Source organism: Sesamum indicum, linkage group LG2, assembly GCF_026168435.1.
Source record: "Sesamum indicum cultivar Baizhima isolate 11 linkage group LG2, ASM2616843v1, whole genome shotgun sequence".
NCBI lineage: Eukaryota > Viridiplantae > Streptophyta > Magnoliopsida > Lamiales > Pedaliaceae > Sesamum > Sesamum indicum.
The window spans coordinates 16,860,999-16,887,936 of record NC_142658.1 but is presented as its reverse complement, the minus strand read 5'-3'; the positions used below and the strand labels follow the sequence as shown (position 1 = coordinate 16,887,936).

Sequence of the window (26,938 nt, the reverse complement as noted above, 5' to 3'; positions counted from 1 at the left end):
CGTGATAATTAATTTCATCACAAATAATTATATTGTGACAAGATTATGATTATTGTGGCTTAATATTTATCAATAATTCATATTATATTTTGTTCTAGTAATGGTTGATTTAAACCGACTTCTCTTCAATCCTTTTATTTATATATTTATATATATATATATATATACACACGTGTGTATGTTTTTTTTTTTATTAAACCGACTTCATTATGATAAACTTCTAACTTGACCACTGAGACACAATTTTATTTATTTATTTATTTATTTTTGATGATTTTAGACTTAGGTAAAAGAAAAAATTAAATAATTTACATAAGAAATTGTTGCTTAATTTGATAAAAGAATTATCACTTACATTGTATTCTTTTTTCGAAATTAAAATAATAAAATAAAATTTACTACGTTTTAATTAAGTGCTAAATGTGAATATATATATAAATTGATCAACAGATTGAATGCAAAAAATTTAGGACTCACATAATAATTTCTTCTTAAGATAAAGATAGCTCTATGAATAAATTTGAATCGATGAATTTGAAATAATAAATTCAAAATTTCTACTACAAATCCTTCGAGATTTAAAATATATTAGTTTCTTAAATTCTAAATTTGAGCTATGTTTTATTAAATAGTGTAGGATTTTATTTTCGATTTTCAGATTTTGAAACAGTAAATAAAAACATGCTTGTTCTATGTAATTTTATTTAAAATATATTGATTTGACACGATAATTTAATATGAAAAATACGACCTCATTAAACTAATTCAAATTTATCAACATTTCAAACCAAAACCTATAAAATTATCATATTTTTCACTGAACATGAAAACACAAACAAACACGCCCATTTCAACATAAAATTGTTTAATTTTTTTTTTTTAAAATTCTTCGTTTAAATCCAAATTCATCGAGCCAAACTTAACTTAAGATTAATTGAATATTATTATTATCTTTTAGGAAAGAAAAAAAAAAGAAGAAAAAAGGTATGAGGTAGAATATTGAAGGATATCATGCACGTGAGAGGACACTATAGATGTTGTGCCTTTCTGCATCAAAAAGTTGGTGAAAAAGGAAAGGAGCTTTCCCCTCTCTCTCTCTCTCTCTCTCTCTCTCTCTCTCTCATATCTCTCTCTCTCTCTCTCTCTCTCTGAAAAGTTAAAGAAGACAATAAAATGATTGAAGCCTTTATAATCCAGCAAGTCAATAGTGTTGGGGTACTCAAATCTCTGCTGGTATAAAGATGAAAGCAACATTACAAGTATTAGCAAATTAAACACAGAGAGATATGGCTCTGGAAGCACTTTCTTCTACTGAACTCTTCAACTTTATCATGTTTGATTCTGCTGCTCCCACCCCATTCACCTGCAACAATGACTCCTCCGAGGCCAGCCCACAAGAAATTGCTCCACGGCTGAGCCACCCACCGCCACCGCAGGACACCACCACCCGCAAGAAGAGGAGGAGAAGGCCAAAGGTGTGCAAGAACAAAGAAGAAGCTGAGACTCAGAGAATGACACACATTGCTGTGGAGAGAAACCGCCGCAAGCAAATGAATGAGCATTTAGCTGTTCTTCGCTCTCTCATGCCAGACTCTTATGTCCAAAGAGTAAGAAACTTCAACTCTTTTTGTTTTTTCTTTTTTCAATTATTACCAAGGAAACAATTTTCAAAATTATAATTTCTGTAGAGTATTTTCTTCTTGGTGTGTGTGTGTATTATACAACTTTTCTTCTTTTTTTTTCCTGTTTGGAAAAAAGACTGTCGAAACTGTTGTGAAAACTACCAAAAGCTAAGCTCAAAAACTGTAAGAAAAAGAAAGAGCTGATTCAAACTGTGACAATTATAAGGGTTTTGTTTTCACTTTGTGACATGACCCTATTTTTATTGGTTGCTTTTTGAAATTTTTAGGGACTTTTTGCTTGATGAAATTAATCATTGCTACAAGAACCCAGATTCCCATTTGCTTCAAAATTAATAGTAATAATAATAATTTGTGAAAATTTGAGAGCCCTTCTGTCCACATGACAATTTTTTGCCATATTTTCTTACCAAAGAGAAAAGGCCCAAAGATTTTGAATCTCACAAGGTTACAGTTTGATTCCAAAATAGTTGTTCTTATACCCATTTTTTCTCATTCATCTGTCTGTCTTTTTGGACATATATTGTTGTCCTAATTCTTTCCGGGTATAAGCCAAGCATTAAGGACAAAGGGGTATTGTCCCAGCTACCTATATACCTAAGAAAATTAAATTAACTAGCTATGAGTATGATGCCTAGCTAGTTTCTTAATTAATCTCATCTACTGTAGTTTATGGCCTATTTTACACTAATTATTATTTATATGTCGTGATGGAACAGAATATAATGACGTAACATTCTTATAAGCTCTCTCCCTGTCTTCTTCTCTCTGTCCTAACAAAATTTAATCTCATCAGTCATCACTAGACCTTGCACACATATCATTACATTGCTTAACTGTTCCAACACTCGTTAAGAAAAAAGAAAACATCAGTGCCCATATACATATAATGTTTTTTTAGTGTCGTCAAGAAAGAAAAAAAACAGAAAACCCTAAATGGGAATTGGCGTTTGTAGGGTGATCAGGCGTCCATTGTTGGTGGTGCCATAGAGTTCGTGAAGGAGCTTGAGCACATTTTGCAGTCACTAGAAGCCAAGAAATTCACCTTGTTGGAGCAGCAGGTAAACAATAAAGATCAGTACGAGAAGAGTGATGATCAGAATTACAAGCAAGTCATGGGCAGCAGCAGCCCATTTGCTCAGTTTTTTGCATACCCGCAGTTCAGCTGCTCCCACAACCAACTTGGCAATAAGTACACTTCCCAGAGCAAGGCAGCCATTGCTGACATAGAAGTCACCTTAATCGAAACGCATGCCAACATCCGAATCCTCTCGCGTCGACGCCTTCGCCAGCTCTCCAAGATTGTCGCCTCCTTTCACTCTGTCTTCCTCTCCATACTCCACCTAAACGTCACCACTTTGGACTCCCTCGTGCTCTACTCCATTAGCGCCAAGGTACGTCAACGTCAACGTTAACGGATAATTCTTAGACGCACTTGGTTCATTCGTTCGATTATTGTTTGTATCTATGGCATACAACCAAGTCATTTTCTTGATTTATGGTCGTTGTAGTTGTCGTTGTCGTCGATGTTGTCTGTATCTCTCTCTCACACACACACTAACTTAACATAAATTACAATCAAACAATTAATATCAAAACTAGGTGATATATTCTCTCACGCGTCCCACCAATTCAATTTTGGCCTTTCTTTCCTCACTTGTACTATAATTATATATATATATATATATATATACATGTGTGTGTGTGTGTGATGGTAAGAAAACTACAACTCTGGAAATGACCTAAGCATGCAAAAGAATCTACTTTTTTCACACAGCGCTATACGTACGTACTCTTTCCACATCGGTTTACTACGTACTGCCTAAAAGATTCTACTAGTAATTACTACCTTTAATTTTGTACTCTTTTCTTTTGATGAACAGAAATTAGTACTTATTCCACAAGAGACGTTTTTGGTAATGATCTGGAAATGATTTTCTATTTTCCATTTCCATGTCCAATGATGGCAGAGAAAAGGGACGTTTTTCCCCTCTACTTTAGTGGGTATTTCCTATCTATATATGAATATAGTTAGGGTTAATTTGTTTTTACTTATAGTTTTAGGGAAAAAAAAAAAGAAAAAATTGCAATTTACCCATATGATATGATAAATTAGTAAAAAAATTCATATGAAAAAAAAAGTTACCCTCTGTGTTTTGAAAAACGAAGAAAATTAGGGAGTAATTTGGTAATTCTTTTTTCATGATTTTTTTTCTTTTGCTTATTTTACATATTATAAGGAGTTAAAAATTGCATTTAATCATGAAAAAAAATATTAAAAGGAAGTTTTGGGATGAATGAATAGTTAATTATAGTAGGTTGTTGCAGGTGGAAGAAGGTTGCCAACTCAATTCAGCAGACGACATAGCCGGGGCAGTTCACCACATGCTAAGAATAATTGAGGAGGAAGCTATCTTAGGTTGTCAATCCTAGGACTGACCATATATATATATATATATATTAGTGAAATTATGGGACCTTTAATTTTAATGTTCACTGTGTTGAATTAATGTTCCATAGTCTTTTCCTTTGTTTGTGTGCATGGATGTACGTAGCTGTAGCTGTAGCTGTAGCTCTTGGTTTTGGCTGCGGATGGATTTAGGGTCTGATCATTAGCCTTAGGAGTATGGATCTTATTTTTGTTCAAAAATAATAATTTGGAATATGTAAAACAATTTGAAAGACGAATAACAATAAATCTATCTCTCCATCTTCTTGGGATGTCAAAGTGTCCAATATAGATAGCTTCGCCTGCGTTTTTTGGACTTTGTTGTAAGATTTTTTTGCTCCATCAATTTATAACTGGCTAAACTAACAAAACTGTATGGCAGCTAAGATCCAAGAAGCTGCAAGGAAAATTCAAATTTATTGTGACAATTCCCATACTAAGACATGGGGAATTTGTACTTTTAGAAAAATAAAGAAATAAAGTTATAAATTAGCTAGGTACTAACATGTAAAAATTAAAAAAAGAAGGATAAATAATCTAAAATTTAAACTTAAGTAATGGATAAGTGTAAAACACAAAAGTGTAATGAAAATTAGAAATAAATATAAATTATTGTACTGAAAAATTAAGTATACCTAGCTGGAAAAATGGATTGGATCAAGATAATCAAAGTTAACACTTACCGAAATTTAACTAGAAAAAATAAAAAATAAAATAAAATTTTAAGTGGCAAAATAAAATATTATTTTTAGTATTATTTAACCTAAAAATAAAATTTAAATTGCATCACTACTAATTTTTGCCAGAATAATCTATTAAATCTTTTGGATAACGATAAATAATAATACACTTATTTAAATATACACAAACAAGAAATATAGGCTATCCAAGTATGCACATACATGGAACTTTTACTTGGGAGGTTTAAAGACAATTTTGATCACGTAATTTAGACTATTTAGTATTTTCGTCTTTTAACTTTTTAGAGTAGTATTTTAGTTCAACATCTTTACAATTTTTGTGATATTTTGTCGGAGTTCACCCTTCTCGTAAGACAAATATAGGTGCGTCTCAAGTGATTTTTAAAATTAGGGCTACTATTCCTGTTGGCCATTTTTGTAAAGCATGGCACTTGAGTGCTGAAAAGATTAATATAGTTTCTTTGTCATAATTTTTTAAATTAACTTTAAAAAAATATTTTTATAACCCTTGTTGCAGTTGCCTAGATCTCCTCTTGCGGCGACAGTGGCAGCAATTGGGATGCTTGGGGAAAGGGATTGGGGTCGGCGACCACAGTGATTAGGGTGGATGGTGGAGGGGGGTGGGGGCATACATTTATTATTTTTTATGAATAATAGTTGATGTTAATTTTATTACATTAATTTTTAAATAATTTTATGTCAACTCATATGACGTGACTATTTTTATGCCACGTCACTTTGTTTGTCTTTGACATCATCATACCTATACCACATCAACCATATAACAACCAATCATGATGAAATCTTAAATTTTTCTATCAACACATGCAATGCATGTGGGATTTTTCGGTGACTTCAACATTCCAGCAACATTAATCCTTAAATCACGAATTTTATGTTGGTATATATAAAATCCTTCACACACACTCTACTTAGGAGCTTATCCCCTGGAAGGCACAATACTTCCACAAGAAAATACATCGTGGATGCTGTGACGTTGACGTGGGTGCTATGGCATTAGCTGGGAAGGTTCTACGAGTGGCATACTTCTGCCCTATTATGAAGAACGGTGTGCTCAAATTAGTTTGCAGCTATGACAAGTGTCAACGTCATATGTATCAACCAGCAGAACCTTTCACCACTCTACTGGTCTCGTGTCCCTTCTCCCCGTGGGGAGATGGATATAGTTAAGCCCTTTCTCTTAGTTCTGGGCCAGAGGAAATTCCTCTTGGTAGCCAAGTAGGTGTCATCCGTTGCCTTGTGGAGAGGCTCTTTCCGCTTTGTTGGAAGCCATTAGATCTTTATTCAAACTTTGGAGTTTCTTCCCCACTCGTTTGTGCTAAGCCTCAACCTTCTCATTAATTCTCCTGTCCTTAGCCAGCTTATCCTGTAGACGAGCAACACGCTCTTCTAAGTGCTTCAAGTTGCCCTCGAGAAAAAGGGGGGAAAAGAGGAGGAGCTTGGGGATGACTTATTACCATTCCTAGATAATGATGGCCTGAAAATGAAACCAAAGAAGATAATGGTTAGGAAGGTCAATCAAAATGAAAAGTAAACAATCAAGACAAGAACAATGAAGACTAACCCGTGTGAGTTAGCCAGCTAGATGGCTTGGAAGCTCTTCCCTAGAAGAGCAAGATATGAGCCACCTATCTACTGGAAGCACAACCCCTTAGGAGAAGTGCTGGGGCAGTGATGTCCTAGGTGCTGGCACAAAGAAATCCCCTGGCTCCCACGGAGGGATACGAGGAAGAGCGGAGGTTGATAGGGTGGCCACTCAGAGGGGGACTATGACAACAGGTTGTCTGGAGCCCCTTTCAGTGCTCTTTGAAGCCCCCTAAACACCTCAGTTGGCATTTTCCTTTTGACATGCTTGAAGCACTAGCCCCCCCTAGATAGGCTTAGGAGGCAAGAGTTGAAGGACAACTGCTGGGATCCCCCCCCCCCCCCCCCCGCATGATCTCCCACATAAAGATCTTAAACATAATGGATTCTATGGGGAAAGATACCAAAACACAAGTTAGAAGTATAATATCCTATCAACACATAACAAGAACAAAAGCACAAGGTATACTCAAATGCCTCTCTAGGGGAACCTCCTAACGACTTAAATGGATGTGGGAAAGGGGCCTCTCATCTACTGATACACTACAATCATAAAGCTCAAGAATCAACCCCTCTAGAAAAACCTTTAGCTCTGTACTCCAGCTACAAATGGAAAAACTTCTGATTGAGGGAAGCTCCACCAACCATTCATGGTGAAAGTCCCACTAGACAGGTGGCACCACAAAGAAATAACTGCCCTTCCTATTCTTGGGAGCATTAGGAGCAGGCTGAAAACTACCCTATGTTGAGGGGAAAATGAAAAAGACGTGGCTCTAATTTTTCAATTGAAACATAGGTATAAAAATACTCGCCCGAGGGCCTAGTTCCATGATAACTTAGAACTCTGGCAAAACTGAAAAAGACTTAGAGCAAGTTGGTTCAAGGGACCCTAAATGTGTGAGCCACCTTGTAGTAAAAAGAAGGAAAGGTAAAATGAAGGCCCCTATGCATTTTGGGCGTGATGAGACACAAATTGTTTGGGGGGGGGGGGGGGCTTCAAGACGGCTAATTTGGGTCGACTAGAATTATTGTGAAGGATTCAGGAATCCCATCGTCCTACCTCAAGTTGGACGTTCGCCTGCTAGAAAATCGAAAGTGCCTGTTCCACAAGAATAGGGCTGGTGCCTTTTACTTGTCCACTTCCTTATTGTCATCGTCCTTTGAGGCGGCCTCACCCACTCTCTCTCTTTCTCTTCCCCCTCCCTCTGTGATACTCCTCTATAATTAAATTCCATCTTATTAGAAATTTACATTTAACATAATAAGATTAACCATGTTTTACTCAATATATTAGGTGACATTGCATAATGACATACGCCATCAAAATTTTATATTTTATTCTCAATCTTAGCATTTATAAATAAAGGGAAAGAAGAAAAGTGCAGCTTCTAGTTGTTATAAAATTTGAAATACAAATCCGCTGAAAGTTATATGTATATATATATACAATTATGTAGCTAGAATAGTCGAATTAAGATGATACTGGTCACCCACCTAGTAATACCGATGATCGGGCTTATGATCTGATTTAGCTAGTCACGTGACTCATCTCCTGAAAAATATAGGGTAAGGAATAAACTGTCTAGTCAATAAGTATAGCTAATTAGTTTATATATACATAAACATGCTCACTAGCAGAAATACCATGCAATTGACACCAACCAACAATCTTTCATCATGCAATTACACTATAATCACTAGATAATCAATATCAATAATCAAAGATTGATACACAACGTAATACACTTAAAGTATTGTTTATTTTTGTAGGGCCCTAATTACTTAAGTCGGAGTACATCATTCAATGATTTTGCGGACTATCATCATCTCAATCAGTATCACATACTACATAGCACATGATACCCGTCGAATGTGATATCACTACATCATCCCATCGTGTAGCAATATTAGCACAAGATATTACAACGAACATGACATCCCTACACCACTCCAATATGTAGCTATCATCATAGAATATTCCTCGGTACTCGAAATACGCTGGTACTCTACGCTCCATGGTACCTAACTTTATATCCATTTTTCTTATCACACATCACATAATCAATCACATCCTAATTATTCATAATCATAATCGTTGAATATGTCCCCAATTAGGTAAGCTATCTCGTCATCTCACTTTATCATCACCACATTAACAATCTCATCATTATGCTCCAATCAATAATAAAAAAAGAAGTATTTCATAATCATTCGCCGTACTTATTACACCCACAAGTACATAGGATACACATTTCACAAGACGACGATACAATCTAAATAAAAACTAACAAGGGTAAATACTATATTTGGTCCATCAATTTTTGTTTAGAATCACTTTAATCTCTAAAGTTTATTTATTGATTTTAGCATTCTTAAACTTTAACTTTTATTTCAGTTTGGTCCTTCTGATAATTTTTTGGCGAAAATGTGGTCGAATTTCGACTTTTTGGAGGATAAAATGGTCAAAATTTGATTTTTATCACTTTAGTCCCTTAAATTTGTAAAATTATCTATACTGACATGTTGTAATATCTTATGTGCATAACGAAAAATTTGTACTCTTATGAACATAACCATAATATATTCATTAACTTAAAATAAACAGCCTCTTTTTCTTTCAGTAGTTAAAAAAACTAAAATTATGATTAAATTTTGTAAAACTTATCTAAATACGAAAATTTAATAAAAAATCTAAATCACTGATTTTTATTTTAAGATTTAAAAATAATATTTGTTTAAATATTTGAGTTTTGGAATGAATGTGGGTACTTCTTTCATATATTCTCTAATCTGCCAAGTGGCTTCATTTGGAGAGTGATGACCCGACTTTACTTTCATCATTGGTTTGCTTTATTATTATTATTATTATTATTATTATCATCATCATCATCATCATTATTATCATTATTATTATTATTTTCTTTACATTTCTATAACTAAGCCTATAAACTTTTGATCCTATTCATTATGGGATTAACATTTTTAGTGCCATAACTTACAAAAAAATTAGCACTTTTGGTCCTCATGCACTTTCATCTACAATTTAACGATATAGGTCACATGCCTAGCACGTCGCCATTAAGGACTTCTGATTGGAGGAAAAAATGGCTTTTTTTTTAATAGTAGCATATGAGTGTTTCATTTGGCTTACTTGATTCACTTATGGAAGATATGATTCTTTGTGTTACTTCTACTTGGCTTCGATTTATGAGAATATGGGAAGGATAGGATTCATTGTGAGAGAAGAGGAATATCGCTATGTTTTTTGCCCTAATTTCCTTAAAAAAAAATTTCCCCTCAAATGTAGTTATATTTTTCCCAAAAAATGGTCACAAGCTGAAAAACAAATTAATTTTCTCTCCAGCCAAAAATACTTAACTCATATGTTAGGCACGCATCCTACACCGTTAAATTATAGAAAAAAATAATAGATGAGGACCAAAAGTGTTGATTTTTGTAAGTTATGATACTAAAAGTGTTAATCTAATAATGAATGAGATCAAAGTAAAACGGTTTAACTTATGGGGCCACAATTATTATTTTCCCTCATTCTATATATGTTAACCCCTGTAAGAGTTCTAGTGCTAGCTAGTTCATGCACAACATGGCTAGAATCAGATTGATATCGTTGCAGTATATAAAAATAAAATATGTTATTTATTTATGACAGTTCTACTATAATGCTAATCAATATGCTAGTGGTTTAATTTCTCTATAGCTTTATACATGCTAATATACATCTGACTTAACTTTCATTGCTACCAAATCTCAAAATTTCTTTCCATGAAGATACTCTCAGAAAGACTTTTTCACCTCTCATATTTCATCTCTCTTTGTTGGTTATTAAGGTAATTTTGCATTCGTTTTATGATGCTTTTGAATACTTTTTTAACTATTTGTATCTAATTTGTTGTTTCGTACATAGATTGAAGACCTGCAAGTTTTCAAAACCCTAAGCTTCAAACATATTAGACATCGACATATCATGAGAACGCTTGTTATAGGGCCATACTGATGCTAATTGGAAACTATCATTATATGTAAATTCTGTTAGTGGTAGATCATTTTAATTTCTCTTTTAACTCAATTATACAGGCTCTCACCATATTTGCGACAGTCTATCATCCCAAAATACCATCACAAATTTGAAAATAGGAATCTCAATTTGCGTCAGTCTACCATCACAAAGTATGCTCCAAAATTACTATCTAAACAAACAAAAATTGTCCCTAGCCTGTCGAAAAGACCATCACAATGGACAACTGAATAGATTATTTTGCGACGGTCTTAGCCCCATATTACTATCTAAATAAGCAAAAAAGGTATGCCAAAAAGCCGTAGCAACACATAACTAAATTAAATTATCGTAAAACAAACGAAATTTACATTAAAACTTCTAAATCGTCAAAAATTGTTCCCAATGGATTTTGTTATGACGTCCTCTTGGCCGTGAGAACACCCATACAAATTTTGATTGCTGTCAAATTTATCATAAAATCGTCGCAAAGAACCATATCTTTTTGTAGTTCGCCCGTTAAGCTCAAACAATAATTTAAAAAGAAAAAAAATCTATATTCTAACTCCAATATCTAAGTAATTTAAATGAAGGTGAAACTGAAATATTAAAAACAATGTTTTATTAATTTGATGGGTAAAAGTTGTATATATTTTCATATTCTAGGGGGAAATATTGATATCCATGCAATTGAGAGGGAAGTAAAAGCTCATCCATAGATGTCTCATATGCATGTCTAGACAGGTTAAGAAAGAATCCAGTCTAAAGATATATATGCAGCTAGCCCTCCATGATTAAAGCAAGCTATATACGATATCCAGCTGCGTGTATATGTGGTCCACGATTTTAATAATATTCATACAAGTGTGTGTGTGCGTGAGTGCATGTGTCCGTTTGTCTATATGCAGGGATATGCATACAATTTTTCTTGGTAAAAAAAGAAGGAAAGTTGGGGGGTGTGGTTGATAGATCTCCGTCGTGAATGATACTCATGCATATACACATATATAATAATAATAGAATAGGGTTTTCCATTTGTATGTTTTATGTGCAGGAGGATTGTGGTGAGGGCTTCGATGCAAATTGCCATTTGCGTTGATTTCTGGCCTTCAGCTTTGTTTCTTTCTGCGACGTTAATCTGTATCCTCATTAAGGATGGTGTCATTTTGTGGGACTAGATAGAGACTATTCCCAATACAAAATGCAGCGGTGGGGTTGATTTTTGGTCTGGATTCCTTCAAATTTTTCACACTGGAGGCGTTTGATTTGGATAACATGTGGCTGCACATGAACCTACCTGCATTATCACCTTTCTTTTGGGAGTATAAACTTGGACTTCTAAGTTTATTGAGCAGGAGAATTGCCTCCAAATTTATAGAGCATCATTTTAAATTAATAAGTTACTTACCTAATAATTTATTGGGAAAATCTCATCATTTTTAGCCCATATATTAGTTTCTGTTCAATTTTTATCTAATTCATTACAAAAATTTCAATTTCAGGATAATATTTTTTTATTTGTATTAATTTTGGTCCCACTGTATAATAATTGACGGAATACGTTAATTGCTGTTAAAGAGGTATGTGCCTCTCACTTGGTATCAACGAATGTATATTTGGAGGAAAAATCATACTTTTTCAACCGTAATTTCTTCCCCAAATCCTTTCCTCTGCGAAAGTGCTCCTACCAAAAGTCCATCCTAGATGTTTTTCTTTTTTTTTTTTCAAATCTTCCATTGAAGAAGCAAAGAAGAAGAGATTATTACTAGAAGAATTCATGAGTTTTTTATGACCCAAAGTTGAATTATTTCCCCTCTTCTTCTTTTCTGCCACTTCTTCAATTTTGTGCAAGAAATTCACTCTCTTCCTCATTTTGGAGATCTCTTCTTCTATTTTGTTCAACTTGTTATGTAACCTATATAAATTTTCACTATAACAAAATCATTTATACTAACGACTTTTGTAACGGTCCAATTATTAATTTGTAACGGAGACCCATACCGCGACTTGTTTGGGCATTACAAAATATTTACAACGGCTTGCTCGAAAGCCGTTACGATTTGTAACGGTCTTTGTACCGGCCACTGAAGACTGTTACAATTGTAGCCTAATGGAAAAAAAGGAATTTGAAATTGCTTTTGGAACGACTTAATTAATTTTGATTTAATTGTTATTGGAATGGCTTTTATAACACATATAGATATGGTTGTGCTTAAACTTTTGCATGGTTTTTAAATTTTACTTTGTAACGGTCTTGCATTATGTTATAACAGGTTTTGTATCAAGTTTTGGATTTTTTTTTTCAACAGTTTATGTAACAGCCTTTGTAACACCTTATGCATATGTTTGTTTTGGTTTGTATTTGTCTTTGTTACTGTATTTACACTGCAGCTTTAGTAACGGCTTTGGACGATCATTTTCAAAATTGATAACCATCTTTTGCACGATCTTTGTAATGGCTTCAGGATTATATGACATTAATTCGTATTTCAAAAGTCATTATAAATATAGTGACAAAAAAATATTTTTTAATATTTAATTGTATTTAATCTATTTTAATATTTATTTTTAAAAAATAAATTATAGAAATTTTTGTTTTACGTAGGTAGTTTTAAATTCGTAAATATTCAACATTAAATAAAAAAAAACATATAATATAACAACAAAAAAAATTTAATCACAAAAATAGAAATATTGTTTTTACATTGCATTTTTCTAAATAAAAAAAATCCTAATCTAAATTAGCATTTCCTTCGGCTGTATGTTCGTTGTCGTAGGGTACCGGAGGATAAGCTAAAAGCTGGGGCACTGGAGGATTGAGCCAGGTGGGACCCATTCACTGCATCCACTGCTTGAGCCTTGGTACCTAATCATCAAGAGGACACTGGAGGGTCTTGATCACTGTTTTGTTGTTTCTGGAGTTCCTCCATCATCCTCATGGACATCTCCTGCGAACAGATTAAATGATTGATTTAAAAAAAAAATTTAAAATTAAAAAATTAAATTATTTTTTATACTTACCGCGATCTCCGATGCCCTCGGGTCGCTCCATTGGCTGTCCTCCTTCTTTTTGTAGCACTTCCATCTATTTGATGGGGCGTCCAAATTGTACCTCTTGTTCAAAAAACATTTTGAGAAATGATTAGAAATTTTAAAAAATAAATTAAATTAATACTATAGGTTAAAATACTTATTATCTTACACTTGTGGGCCTTAATGGAGGACGACCCCTCACGGTAGACGGTAGCAGCTGCGTCCGCATTGGTTGTCCAATTGGCCTTATTCGACTATGACTATGCTTGAAATTCTAGGCTCACCCCGTACTCCAAAAGTTGGCTCCAAATCTCCTCGGCCAGCCAGAGCAATCAGATCAACTGGTTCCGGGAGTCCGAGAACCGCTTCTGCAGGAACTTCCCTGCTTGTGATTTGAAGACCTTGAACATTGACTCGTTGCCACAATCCCACTAGTAGGACAACTGCAAATTTTACATATTAAAAAATATAAATATTAGATAAAAATATAAGTATTACTTAAACTAAATAATATTCTTACCTTTAAATTTTGAAATCAAAATAGTTGGTGCTCCGGTAGGATCTGTGATATGTTGTCCGAGGGATGGGGATAATGCCCTTTGACCGTAGCATGGATTGCCGTGTGGAAATCTCGATCAGACCTGAAAAGAATAATTAAATATTAAAAATAATAAAGATTTTCAAATAAAATCTTATAGAATAATTGAATAAATTTATGTACGTACCTCGCATCCTTGAATAATTGGTGGTGGTGGTGGTGTTGGGGTCTATGTACTGTTGGCCCCCGCTGCATCCGACCCCATTGTGGGGGAATCTGCAGGAATCGGTGGGGCTTGGGACGCAAGCTCTAGTCGTAGGGGTGCATCTGCATCGACAACCCGGGGAGGACTGGGAGAGCCATGTCTGCGTGCACGACCACGGCCCTGGGCACAACCTCGTTTTGGAGGAGGCGGAGCATCGATAGTCATGAATCTATAATTTTAAAAAATATTCATATTAAAAACTATTAATTGTAATTTATTATTAATAAAATTATATTTTTTCTAAATTTTTAAATGTTTCTAAAAATTTGCATTGAAGTCCTTTTTTTTCCTAATTGTAGTCCATAATTTTCTAAAAATTGCATTAAATTCTATGATTATGTCAACTACTTAATTTTTTAAAAATTGCATTAAAGTTCCTTTTTTTTCTAATTACTATAAAAAGGTCCATCTTTTTTTCCTAAAATTACATTAAGGTCTATTTTTTTTTTCTAAAAATAGCATTAAGGTTCAACTTTTCTAAAATTACATTGAGGTCCATATATTCCTAATTATCCTAAAAAGTGTACTAAGGTCCAATTTTTTTCTTAAAATTGCTGTAAGGTCCAATTATTTCATAAAAATTGCATTAAGGTCCTAATATTTTCCTAAAAAGTGCACTAAGGTCCAATTTTTTTTTCTAAAGTCCATAATTTTCCTAAAATATGGCTAAAATGTGTAAAATCAAAAAATTGCATAAACATATTTCTGTAAAATCAACAATCATCTTCATAAATACAAATAATTTTACACATATTTTCAGAAATTATCATAAATATAAATAATTTCATAAATATACATCTAACAATTAACAATCATCTTCATACAACATATATACATACATAATTTTAGAAAAAAATACAACCATACAACACATTTACCTAACAATTAACAATTTCAAGAATGAGTTCAAAGTGTGGCCTAACAATTAACAATTAACCTGAAGCTTGTGAGCTGCCACACGATCTACGATCAAGCATATTATGACCAACTCATTTTTTTATTGAATCAATTTGATCATGAACCAGCCTAGCCTAGCCCAACTCACTGCACATCTCGAAGATAGACGAAAAAAGACCAGACATTAAAATATCCACCTCCCTTAATAATAAAGTTTAGATATTCGATTCATCTAAATGAGTTAACAATAATAGTTTTTAGAAAATTGAATAAAAATGAAGAAATAATAACACAATTTAGTTTGGAATATGAAATTGTTAGTAGATCCAATATGTTATTGTTGAAACCAAAACGGAAAAGAAAAAGAAAAAGGAAAAGAGAAAGAACAAGAAAAAGAAATCCACCACGTTTTGGAGCTGAACGCCCCAAATACATAAAGATAAAAACAAAAGACTCGAATTGCCCTTACGTTAGTTAGTGTCGGAAGAAAAGAAGAAATCGAATTCGAATTCTCAAAGAAGCCCCGCCTAGAGGAGGATTGGATGGCGGCTTCATCCCCGGCAAAGAGCAGCGCCGCCGCCATCGACTGCGCCACCGCCGGCGCGATACCCTCGAGTTCTAACGCATCCAAGAGCCTTCGTGGCCTCAATAAACCCAAGTGCATCAAGTGCGGCAACGTTGCTCGGTCCAGGTAATCTCTTCCATTCCTCTTCACCTTCAGTTTGTACCCCTCTTTGTACTCTTCCTTCGTTCAGTTAAAGTACCTTTGTCTATGTAACTGTGTTATTGTTGGTTGGAATTTTCAAATCCGAATTCTTGTTGCATCCAAGTGTTGTACGTCATGCCGCCCAAAGTTGTACTTCGGTTGTATGATTGTAGTTGTTTTGCTGGGGGGATATAGGAACGTGTAAACGATTCTTCGGCTTTGTGCCTGCCTGGATTCAACACCCTATACTAATTTCCAGGTTTTGATACCCACTACCAAGAGTTCTCAAACGTATGTACGCTAATCCGCTCATTCTAAAGATTAAAGCTTAATATGCGGAATAAATGGGTGAAATAAAGGCAATTAGTGGATTCTTTATATGCTTTAGGGCATTCGAGCAAATTGTTTCTGAACAGATTTTTAGTGTAGTTTGACTATGCTTCATGCATTTGCGAGCTAGTTTTAGTGTTTCTTGAGTTAGATAAGAGAAGGATGTTATTCTAGTGAGAAAATAATACCATTACCCGTGAAGTGGCTGGTAGGGAAGTCAGGATAACTTACTACCACAGACGATTATTTGTCACATTTCAATGTTAGTGAATAAGCTTCAGTAATCTAGATCTCTTTTAAAGTAAACTTTTTGTTACTACTCCTAGTTAGTTGCTCATATGAAGAAACTTGATGTGGAGATGAACTTTGCTCTAAAAATATCCTTTGGGTCTTGATTTTTTTAATTGATATTGTAGAAGATAATGGGTGTTAAATGAATCAGCTGTAGTATTAAAGGTATCAAACTTGTAGCCATTTCAGGTTCCATGCAGTTAAAGCTTCTAATTTTGAGATAACTTGTAATCCGAATCAAATTTGGAACTTTGCTTTCCAGTTAACGAACATATTAACTAATAGTGCATCTGCTCCACTTGAACTAGTCCCCCATTGATATATACACCACTAACTACTAATCCTTATGCCAATGAGAAAATTTCGAAATGTATTATGAATGTGTGAGTGATGCATACGAGCTCTGTATATTCTATCACATTTCACTGAAATGTTTTGGCTGTAAATGGAAACACTGCCACAATATCCCCTTAATTATATATTTATCCTTGATATATTGTTTAGGTATACTGGTATAGTGCCATAGATTGATGCCTCCTTTTCCGTCCTGGTTATCTGTATCATTAAAGGTTCCTGTTGCTCCTTTAGTAACACATTACCTTCGAAAAATGTTTAGATTAGTGAGATGTTGTGTGGATAGTTGCTTCTGAAAGTTCACTCGTGAAGGATTATCTGTATTCTGGAATTGATCTTGTATCTAAAAGACACCAAGTGATTACCTAGCCTAGTCTAATCAATAATAGAAAATAATGATATGATTTTAAATGAACTAGATGCTTCTGAAAATGGTCATGCCATCAAGGAAGAACTTGGTCATCACAATACCTCTGTCACACCATGTTCAACACGGAATCCAGTAAGAATCTTCCATAACTTTTGGAGGTATTTGTCAACTATATGTTACCTCTGTGTACATATGTGCTCAATTATGACAATTGGGGTGCTGAATATATATCAAACATAGGATAACTTTCTGCGTGTGTGCTCAAATATGATTAGTGGGGGATCACTGTTTTCATTCTTTCAACTTCTGGATTGTGTCCTGATGCTGATGCATCTTTCAAAATTAATTATAACCCAGTTGTCGTTTCCCATCCCTAAGTGCTTTGATATGATCCGGAACCCTGTTAAAGGTAATGAAATTCATGGCATGTTTGTATCAAGAAAAAAATCACACTGTTGGCTAATTTGCGAGTGCAAAGACCTCATTGTAGGGCTGCTTCTTCTTTCTCCTCATTATGTTTCTTGCGGCTTTTTCTGTGATCATATTTTTCTTAGATATTGGGGCTACCAAATGTGAAAGGATACCAAGCTCTTGTCAAGATGCTTTTCAGACTATTGACTGGTTTGCAAGTGCAAAGGCCTTCTCTTCTTAGGCCTGCTTCTTCTTTTCCCCTAGTATGTTTCTTGATTCGTTTTTCCTTTATTTGGGTGTTACCCAGAGTCAAAGGAGACCAAACTCTTGTCTAGATGGTTTAGTCTGGCTGTTACTTCTTTGCATTCAGAGATGCTACAGTTTCTCACGATTTTTGTTTTATGCTGTATGCGTGTGACTGAATTCTTCTAAAACCTGTATAAAATAAAAATGAGTCTGATGGGATCAACTGTTTGCTTGGTTTGATTCTGTCCAAAGACATCCAAGTGTTTACCATTACTTCTTTTTAACTGTTGCTTAAACTTCTTCAGAAGAAGCAAATTAGGTTAACTATAGAGCTGTATCACGATCTATAAGATGATGTAATGTGCTACCATAAGCCACGTTTTCTTTTACTGTTTTTCCAACTTTATAAAAAGCTACTTTGGTTATTTCCTTCTTCTGCACTAAACTTTGAGTGACAGCCAAGAGTTGATTACTTGGCTGCTATTGCACAAATGAAAAAATGTACTGTCATTATTCCAAAACTGAGGAAAATTAACTGTCTCTTAGTTGTGAAGTCCAGGTTTATCTAGATTTAAGTGAATAATTTTGTCTTGGATGGACGAATATCGTAAAAGGCCGCTGCAAACTTGATTTCTAGTGATAATTACTTCTATTTAGAAATGGAACTTTTATTTCCTTCTATTCTGTGGTTGGAATTGGTCAGGTTTGTTTTTTAAGTTTCTTGCTGTAACGTGGAGTTTGTGAAATTGAAGGGAGAAAACCTAATACCATTTCAACATTGCATTTTACGGAAGCTGTAGAATGGAACAACACATTTGATTTTAGACATTACTATTTTCTGATCCATGGTTTTGGTTGTTGTGATGCATTCATTGATGTGTGTTTGATGTAAAATGAATAGTCAAAATACTAGCCCTTCTTGATAACTGTAAATAAACAATAGACATATGGTATAGTAGGAAGCTCATAATAGCAATTATGACTACCCTTAAATCAAGCAACATAGCACCTTGTGTTGGTCTGTCCTCATCTGCTGTTCCCAAGCTATGTGAGATGCAGACACCACGATTTTAATATGTTCATGAGAACAGATGCTTGTGGTTCACCCGATTTGGAAACTTGCAAGGTTATCTTGAGCCAATATCAGACATGTTTCTCTGGATCCCAACTGAGGAGAATCCTTGTCTTACTTTGAAACACATGTACTGGGTTAGATCTGGTGTAGACTGTTTATATGTAAGAATAGAGTATTTATCTGGTTATTAGTAATCCTCAAAATATTTTGATAGTGCACATGCATGGTCATCCAGTTTTTCTCTGATGCTGCATATGACTTTAATTCAACTATTATACATTCCTTGACCCATGTCATTCATCCTACTTCGTATCCTAATGCCGCACAAATTACCTTTAGTGCTCATATTTATCCGTGTTTTAATCTGTTGATGTTTTTAAATATTCAGGTGCCCGTACCAGTCATGCAAGAATTGCTGTGCAAAAGCTCAAAATCCTTGTCATATACATGGTATCTCTTGGGAGTGCTTATGAATAGGATTCTTTGTTAGGGTTGACTTTGTGGCCCTTTGATCATGTAGAAATTAGTAATATTTGGTCTCTAGAATTTCAAGTTAGTGTTTGTTGTCTTCGTAATGTGCTAATCTTTACTTAGCTGTATTCAACTAGTGTGTCTTGGGAGTCGAGTGCTGCTCATACCATTTAGAAAGCTACATTTATTCTTTTTCAAAGGGGGCAGAGAAGCTTCTGCCATTATTTGCATCAAAATGCTGGTAGGGATTTTTATTTTGATGACCACAAGATATGAAAGAATGTAGGATGTTAGATGAGTGCACCAAAGAGAAAAGGTAAACTAAGATGGTATAAGATATTGTGAATTAGTATTTCTATTTGATTTCATGATTTAAAAAGAAACCTACTAAAAGATCTAGGTATATCCGCTCAGTAGGTTAGACTAACAACTTTTGTTCCGTATGCATATTCTTGATTAATTAATGCGAAGAGGATAATTAGTTTGTAGGGTTTCAGTCACTTGTTAAGGTTGCATGTAACTTGCTGTAATATGTAAATTGTGTTACGAGGGGTGAAATATTTCAGGATATAGCAGTGTTCATTGATATATTCCTCTCTTTGAGAGGTGATATTATTGCCCATGTCATTGACTAAACTAATGGAGGCTAGATGGAACCATAGGTGGTTGTTGAATCTAATCACAAACAGCCTTATGTCAGGGTTGCCACCTTTATTGGCTTTTGGAACTTCCCACATATAGGCTTGACATACATACTTAATACAGTTCTTCTGAAGCCTATACTAGAACTGCATTTGTAAAATGAACTTCTCTTAAGTTTCGTTTTTTTTTTAACTTTAATTTCCCCACATTAGCACTTGATAAAAGCAATGTATATGTGGTTCTTTTTCCCTGAGAACGATAAGGTTGAGACTTGCTAAGTCCAGCTCACATCTTATAATTATTGTTAATGCAGTTTTAAAAGGCAACTCATCCTTCCCGGACAAGCCACCCTCTTCCAGCTCTCCTTTATTCGACCAACAGGCAACTGATGTATCTCATTCAGGGTAAGTTGCAAAACCAGTTGTCCCAGGTCTAAATCTTGGTATAAGATCACTTCCTATGTTTCAGATTTGCATTTCAGTACACTCCAAGTGTGTTTTTATGGCTCACATTCCATGGCACCAACAAAGACGCCACAACATTAAGTTTCTGATATGGTGCTCCATTATTGCACATAGTGATGGTAGCCACACTGTCTATCTGCATTGCATTTATATACCTAATGGTAGAAATATAATAGACATTCTATGATTGTTGTATGTTACATTGCCCTCGTAACGGTTGGCTTATTTTGTCACTTAGGAGCTTGTTCCCTTACAACTACTCATGCATTAAACTGGCATAAATTTTTTAATTGCTGGCTTTCCTCGAGTCTCTGCTATCAAATATTCTCATTTTTCCTTTTAGGATCGTTCAACCTGGTTTTTCATCCCGAACTGCAATGCAAAATCAAGAACACCAAGAAAGTCACTTCTTTGTTGTCAAGTGTTGCATTTTCTGATAACTTATTTTACAGGAACTCTCATAGACTTCGCCAACTTTCCAACAACTTTGCACAGTTCAGTAATTTACAGACACCACTTCGATCTAGGAAGCCATTGACCAAAAAGGTGAAGATATATCAAATATACTACCTTTTATTCATCCATTTATGGCTTAAAGAAGTGCGTCCTGTTTGTCTACTTTGTCAGGATGCACAAGTTATAAATGAATGGAGATTCTTGAAGTTGAAAGGATTCAAAGATGGAAATGTTGAAGCAGAAAGTGAAGCTTTTGACAGATACATGCAAAATGTTGCTCTGTTGGAAGAGGTTTTTCTGATGAATTCAGCACCTGATGACCAGATTCAAGAGGGGCCGTCTTTTGGGGTGAACTCAAGATCTGATGGAGAAGATACTGAAAGGATCATTCATGGACTGAAGTTGAAGCTCAGATCAAGTTCAGTAAGAACTGATAACTTCAGAAAGAGGATTCAATACATTGTAGATCAAGGATTGAGGAAGCTAGGAAAGCCAGAGTTGATTGATGGTACTGGTGACCTTAGCGATGGAGAAGGACAGGCAAGACCTGCTAAGAAGACTAAGTCTTTGCCTGGTGATCGTGCAATGGCTATACGAGATGTAAGTGATAAATTGAACAAAGCACGAAATGAAGAAGACCTGAAAGGATGTTGGGAGATGGCGTCTGAAATCTTTAGATGGGATGCTAAGCTGAGCCAGACGGAACCTGGTGAGTTTCTAATATCCAGGGAAATAAATGCAAAACACGATGCTTCTACCGATCAAGAATCCTCTCTTTTCCCACCGAAGTGGGTTAGCCCGGCCACCATTGATCAAGAAGCTTTTTCCCGAATTGATGCACAATTTTCTTCCCTTGAGGAGATAGAAGATTTATAGGTTGAGTTAACGTTTTTTCCAGTCAGGTTCTACTCAGAGATGATAGATAATAAATGTTGATATATTTGATCATTAATCCCGTTGGGAACTGAAGGCTCTCATCTTTGGAAAGTGGGTTGTCCCATATTTAAATGTGTTGAGGCAAACACTAACATAGCTCAACATTAAAATTTACAAAACTGTTAAGAGACGTTTTGGGGCTACTACTCGAGAGAGGCCTAGTCGTATCCCTGTAAATTGGATTATCGGGTAGAGAAAGATATTCAGGTTAATCGGGTATTTGATGTTTATTTAAAATATTAAAATAATCAAAACTAAAAATAAAAGAAGGGATTATGATTTTTTGTTATTAGTAAAGCAGTAAAGTGAAGAAAAGAATGGTTTGTAAGTTGGTTAATGTACTTGTCTAAGTCATTGACACTATAGGGTGTGGCTCATTCAAATGTGTTTGCATAAGTTTTTTAAAGGTTAAAGAAAGATATTTTTTGAAAAAAAAAAATGTATATATTTTAAATGAATAAATAAAAAGCATGAGAAGTTATTTGAGAAATTTGGATAAAGAAAATAGAATGCAGAAATTGAGAAAAGAGAAAAGTAAAAGGTTATGAAGAATGTAAGCAGAAATAAAATGCAAAATTTGAGAAAAACAGAGAAAATTAGCTGTTAAGGGGGCACGTGAGCCTTTGGGATACTTTGAAGTAAAAGGTCCATGTTTTCTATTTACTCATCAAGAGTTAGGTTCAAATTTTGTACTTTAATCATGTCGGATTAGTATGTGATTTTCTCTTCATCATCAATAAAAATAGTCTCATTTTGGATTTATGATATGTGAACTAATTTTATCAGTTTTATTTTGTGATATTCGATAGATATATGTATAATTTTGTGGATGATATTATAAAAATAATTGTTGTGATGATGAGATTACATGTGTGTGTATATATAAATTCAACAGTATTGAATTATGTGCATATTTACATATTCATAAAAATGATTTACTTTAAGTTTGATATTTAGAAAACATATCGTAGTAAAAATTGCTAGAAAAGGAAGGGAAGGTAGCGGCTGGGGCTACCCGTACATATGTATATGTATATGTTGTACATATATCCTTCAAATATATTTTATAATTTTTGTATATAAATTATATACGGAAACTGAATTTAGTGTGTCGATTTTTAAAAATAAGATATCAACTCTAAATTTAAGTAAGATTTTATATTAACTGAAGATCATTATTTATATAAAGGAGCTTTTTGCTATTGTTAATAATTCAATATTTTGAACAATTTGTCCTATATTTTAATAAGGAATCCAAAGTGCTGACAGAACACAAACTTGTGTTGCAGCAACGAATTTCTTCTCGTCTTTACTTTTCCTTCTTTACACCCTGTTACCATCCAAATACTTCAAAAATTTTGGACCCACAAACAACCGGTTTATATGGGAAAATATACAATATATTTATTGTGATATTATAAATAAGAAAATTATTTTTTTATTTAAAAAATAATATTTATCTTGTTTATATTTTTTAAAATATAGCAATTTACTCTTCTGTATATTTTAAGATGCAACAATTTATGTTTTTAAACAAAGGAGGTAAATTACTTTAATTTAAAATAATACGGGGGAGTAAATTACTATTATTTTTTATAAGTAGGTAATTTATAATATCATGTGGAGATAAATTTTATTAAACCCGATTTAAATAAATCCCTAATTCATTACTTTACCACCTCTACAAATCCAATCCAAGTAACAGAAGTTAAGTGTAGCTGGCACCAAAACCACCTCCTCCTTCATAAAGGCAAATCTCAACCCCATATTTCACTCTTCAAACTCCAAGAACTGCCCTTTTCCCCAACCATGGCCCTGAGCAGCAATGTCATAGGAGCCATAAACTTTGTCGCCATGATCTTATCCATCCCCATCATCGGTGCCGGGATCTGGCTCGCCACAGAGGCCGACAACTCCTGTGTGAAAATCCTACAATGGCCAGTTATCATTCTTGGAGTGCTTATCCTGGTCGTGGCTCTTGCTGGATTCATTGGAGGGTTTTGGAGGATTCCTTGGCTGCTGATTTTCTACCTCATTGCCATGCTTGTTGCGATTGTGCTTCTTGCATGCTTGGTGGTTTTTGTGTACATGGTGACCATTAGAGGGTCGGGACATCCAGCCCCGAGTCGAGCTTACCTGGAGTACAGTCTTGATGATTTCTCAGGGTGGCTGAGAAGAAGGGTCCGGAGTTCTTACAAGTGGGATAGGATCAGGAGTTGTCTTAGCTCAAGCAGTATGTGCGCGGAGCTCAACCAGAGTTATCGTATGGCTCAGGATTTCTTCAACGCTCATATCAGCCCGTTGCAGGTGCGACCACTTTTGCCTTATTTGGTTTTAGCAGCTTTGTTTAGAGGGTTTTGAGCTTGTTGTGAAAATCACTCGAACGACCATGCACAATAAATTAAAATGTTTAAAAGTTTATTATTATTTTTTCAAAATATATTTTTAATTGCATAAATCAAATATTAAAAGAAAGAGAGAGATAATAAGTTAAAGTAGATGGAAGGTGAGGGTAAGAAAGCTGCAAGTTTAGGAGAAAAATAAATGAGTGAAGTATTTGGTGAAATATAAATAAAAAATTATTGAATAAAAATAAAACAAAATGCATGCTTCCAACTTTTAGGGGGAAAAAAAAAGAACCCCTTAACGTGAAAGACAGTGAGATCTTTTAAAAAATTTAGATGGTCATATTGTTATTTTATTTTCTTTTTTTTTTTATAAAAAAATTTGTATTAACCTTGTTTATGCAATAATTAATAATAATAATAAAATGATGGATGATTGTTTGATGACATGCTCTACTTGAGAAAGTATGTGATTTTGATTGTTTTTTCTGTTTTCAATTTTTAGAATATGAACATTTTTGAGATATGTAGAAAATGGCTTGCACTAGAAAAATTCCCATTAATGTCAATTTTTGTAAGTAATAGTAATAATAAAATTAAGGAAGTTTGTAAAATAAGTTAAAAGTTCTTTACTTTGTGGAGGAGAGCTTATAAATACGTAACATTTTATTTTTCGATATTCTAAACTCATTGTATAAAAAAAAAAAAAAAAACTCACCACACTTTATGCTTTTATAAGTGCAAAATATTTTATAAAATATTTTTCAAAAAAATTGTAATCAAGAGCCTCTAGAACGCGTTCTAAATAAAAAATAAAAATAAAGATTACAACTTCGTTGTAAGTTATAGCAAAAATCATTGGAAATTTACAACAGACATATCCATGCAAAAATTTAATTGTTACAAGACTTTTATTTATTTATTTATTTGTAATATGAAGAAGTTTACAAAGTCAGCTAATTAGTTGGCATGATCACAAAGCTTGTTAAGCTTAACGTTCTTTATCATATTTTTGCCAAATGATTCTTAGAGTGGTGATGATGTCAATGTTAATTTACACTAACTTAATTAAGCATATAAAGAATCTCCAATACATGTGCACATATACTTGTCCTAACTAATGCTATATACCATTGCTTGCCTTTCTCACTTTCTAATTTATATTTGGATTTATTAGTCCATAAAATAGTATTTTATATTGTTAGTGTTAAATTTTATATATATTATTTTAGTTGTTTCAAAACAAATAATTTTTTATTTAAATAAATTATTAATTATATTTTTTTAGAGTTAATTATATTTAGATCACCTCTAAAAATGAAAAATTACACTTTCCTCTAAAAAAAACTTCCAACGTTACACTTACACTCTATCAGATAGTTCATTGTTTATACCTGACCTCCTTTTGTTAGAGTTTGAACGAAAAATGTTGACGTTACAAATAAATTATATAAAGTTTTATTTAACCCCTCATTTAATATTCTCATGTAATAATTTTGTACTTAATAAAAAAAATTTCATGATGTTAACCCCACTCCACATATATATATTACATTTATCACTTTATAAGTACAAAAATACACATAAAAATATTAAATGGGTGGCAAATTTGAAAATTTATGAATTTTTTTGTTAGGGTTGATATTTTTTATCCAAATCCTAGACAGAGGGTGTCAAGTGTAAATGAACAATTTTCAAAAGAGATGTAAGTGTAATTTCAAACTTCTTTGGAGAAAAGTGTAATTTCGCATTTTCAAATGGAGTCTAAGTGTAATTAACTCTACTTTTCATTGATTTAGAATTGTTAGTGATGCTATGTCATCTCATTATGAAGAAAATATATTATTAATTTATAAAATGATGATTGAAATCTTTTATATGTATGCATACATATATATATAAACAAGTAATGATTGAAATGAGAATGATCCAAAACATTATCTATAAAAATACTTAATGAGAACAAGCATATTTTCACTGTTTGGAAAACTGTTGTTCATTTGAATACATGAATTCAATAGTTTAATAAACTCTTTTAAATTACACATAATATTACAAGATGTTGAAAAACCAAAAAGAAAATGGCAAACTAATTAACTAGTGATCAATATTTCTGAGTGTTTGAAGTGTACGTACAGTCAGGATGCTGTAAACCGCCGACAGAATGTGGGTACACGTTTGTGAATCCAACATATTGGATCAGTCCCATAAACACAGCAGCAGATATGGACTGCTTGCAGTGGAGCAATGACCAAACACAGCTTTGCTATTCATGCAATTCATGCAAAGCAGGACTGCTGGCCAATATCAAGAAGGAGTGGAGGAGGGCAGACATCATCTTGCTCTTAACTCTCGTCCCTTTGATCTGTGTTTACTTAGTTGGATGTTGTGCTTTTAGAAATGCCAAAACAGAAGAGCTTTTTAGGAAATACAAGCAAGGAAATCCTTACAATTAACAGGAATTTGGGCTTTGTTTGAGCTAAGATTGGAGATTTTTATTGTTTGTGAATTCTAGCTTGTTACTTGGAACTATATACATTATTAAGTACTTGGAGAAAGTTAATGCCACGGGAAAAAAAGATTTTATGTTGCAAGCTGAAATACATAGTAAAACCCCTTTTTTTTACGAATTTCGTTGATAGAGAATACGAATAAAATTCATTGCTTAAAAATATATATAAACTGCGAGAAAGTAGCT

General features: G+C 33.8%; 3 protein-coding genes and 1 long non-coding RNA gene across 5 annotated transcripts; 3 read left to right on the top strand and 1 right to left on the bottom strand.

Moving 5' to 3' along the window:
• Positions 1 to 1,043: 1,043 nt before the first annotated feature.
• On the top strand, positions 1,044 to 4,361 carry BHLH071 (beta HLH protein 71). Its single transcript, XM_011071972.3, has 3 exons — positions 1,044 to 1,607; positions 2,597 to 3,034; positions 3,969 to 4,361. The coding sequence occupies exons 1-3, from the start codon at positions 1,287 to 1,289 to the stop codon at positions 4,071 to 4,073; spliced, it is 864 nt and encodes a 287-aa protein (XP_011070274.1). The 5' UTR covers positions 1,044 to 1,286; the 3' UTR covers positions 4,074 to 4,361.
• A 1,308-nt stretch (positions 4,362 to 5,669) lies between these two features.
• LOC148789231 (uncharacterized) lies at positions 5,670 to 7,445 on the bottom strand. The gene is made up of 2 exons (XR_016063956.1): positions 6,376 to 7,445; positions 5,670 to 6,288 (listed from the first exon to the last, which is right to left on the bottom strand). It is a non-coding gene; the product is annotated as an uncharacterized LOC148789231 (long non-coding RNA).
• An 8,130-nt stretch (positions 7,446 to 15,575) lies between these two features.
• On the top strand, positions 15,576 to 21,946 carry LOC105155972 (electron carrier/iron ion-binding protein). 2 transcript variants are annotated; one of them, XM_088877977.1, is made up of 6 exons: positions 15,694 to 15,834; positions 17,244 to 17,326; positions 19,315 to 19,376; positions 20,353 to 20,443; positions 20,956 to 21,049; positions 21,131 to 21,946. In XM_088877977.1, the coding sequence occupies exons 2-6, from the start codon at positions 17,244 to 17,246 to the stop codon at positions 21,833 to 21,835; spliced, it is 1,035 nt and encodes a 344-aa protein (XP_088734103.1). In that variant the 5' UTR covers positions 15,694 to 15,834; the 3' UTR covers positions 21,836 to 21,946. The 2 variants fall into 2 exon arrangements, with proteins under 2 accessions (XP_011070273.1, XP_088734103.1); XM_011071971.3 differs by lacking the exon at positions 17,244 to 17,326 and having other exon boundaries at positions 15,576 to 15,834.
• A 1,655-nt stretch (positions 21,947 to 23,601) lies between these two features.
• On the top strand, positions 23,602 to 26,841 carry TRN2 (Tetraspanin family protein). Its single transcript, XM_011071970.3, has 2 exons — positions 23,602 to 24,202; positions 26,379 to 26,841. Exons 1-2 carry the CDS (start codon positions 23,705 to 23,707, stop codon positions 26,694 to 26,696), a joined length of 816 nt encoding a protein of 271 aa, XP_011070272.1. The 5' UTR covers positions 23,602 to 23,704; the 3' UTR covers positions 26,697 to 26,841.
• Positions 26,842 to 26,938: the final 97 nt, after the last annotated feature.

Bases quoted from the DNA above. Each gene is read 5' to 3' on its own strand.
- BHLH071 (XM_011071972.3), top strand. From the start codon at position 1,287: ATGGCTCTGGAAGCACTTTCTTCTACTGAACTCTTCAACTTTATCATG. The intron at 1,608-2,596 runs GTAAGAAACTTC...TGGCGTTTGTAG, and splicing joins CAGACTCTTATGTCCAAAGA to GGTGATCAGGCGTCCATTGT. The intron at 3,035-3,968 runs GTACGTCAACGT...AGGTTGTTGCAG, and splicing joins TCTACTCCATTAGCGCCAAG to GTGGAAGAAGGTTGCCAACT.
- TRN2 (XM_011071970.3), top strand. From the start codon at position 23,705: ATGGCCCTGAGCAGCAATGTCATAGGAGCCATAAACTTTGTCGCCATG. The intron at 24,203-26,378 runs GTGCGACCACTT...GTGTACGTACAG, and splicing joins CTCATATCAGCCCGTTGCAG to TCAGGATGCTGTAAACCGCC.
- LOC105155972 (XM_011071971.3), top strand. From the start codon at position 15,686: ATGGCGGCTTCATCCCCGGCAAAGAGCAGCGCCGCCGCCATCGACTGC. The intron at 15,835-19,314 runs GTAATCTCTTCC...TTAAATATTCAG, and splicing joins GGCAACGTTGCTCGGTCCAG to GTGCCCGTACCAGTCATGCA. The intron at 20,444-20,955 runs GTAAGTTGCAAA...CTTATTTTACAG, and splicing joins ACTGATGTATCTCATTCAGG to GAACTCTCATAGACTTCGCC.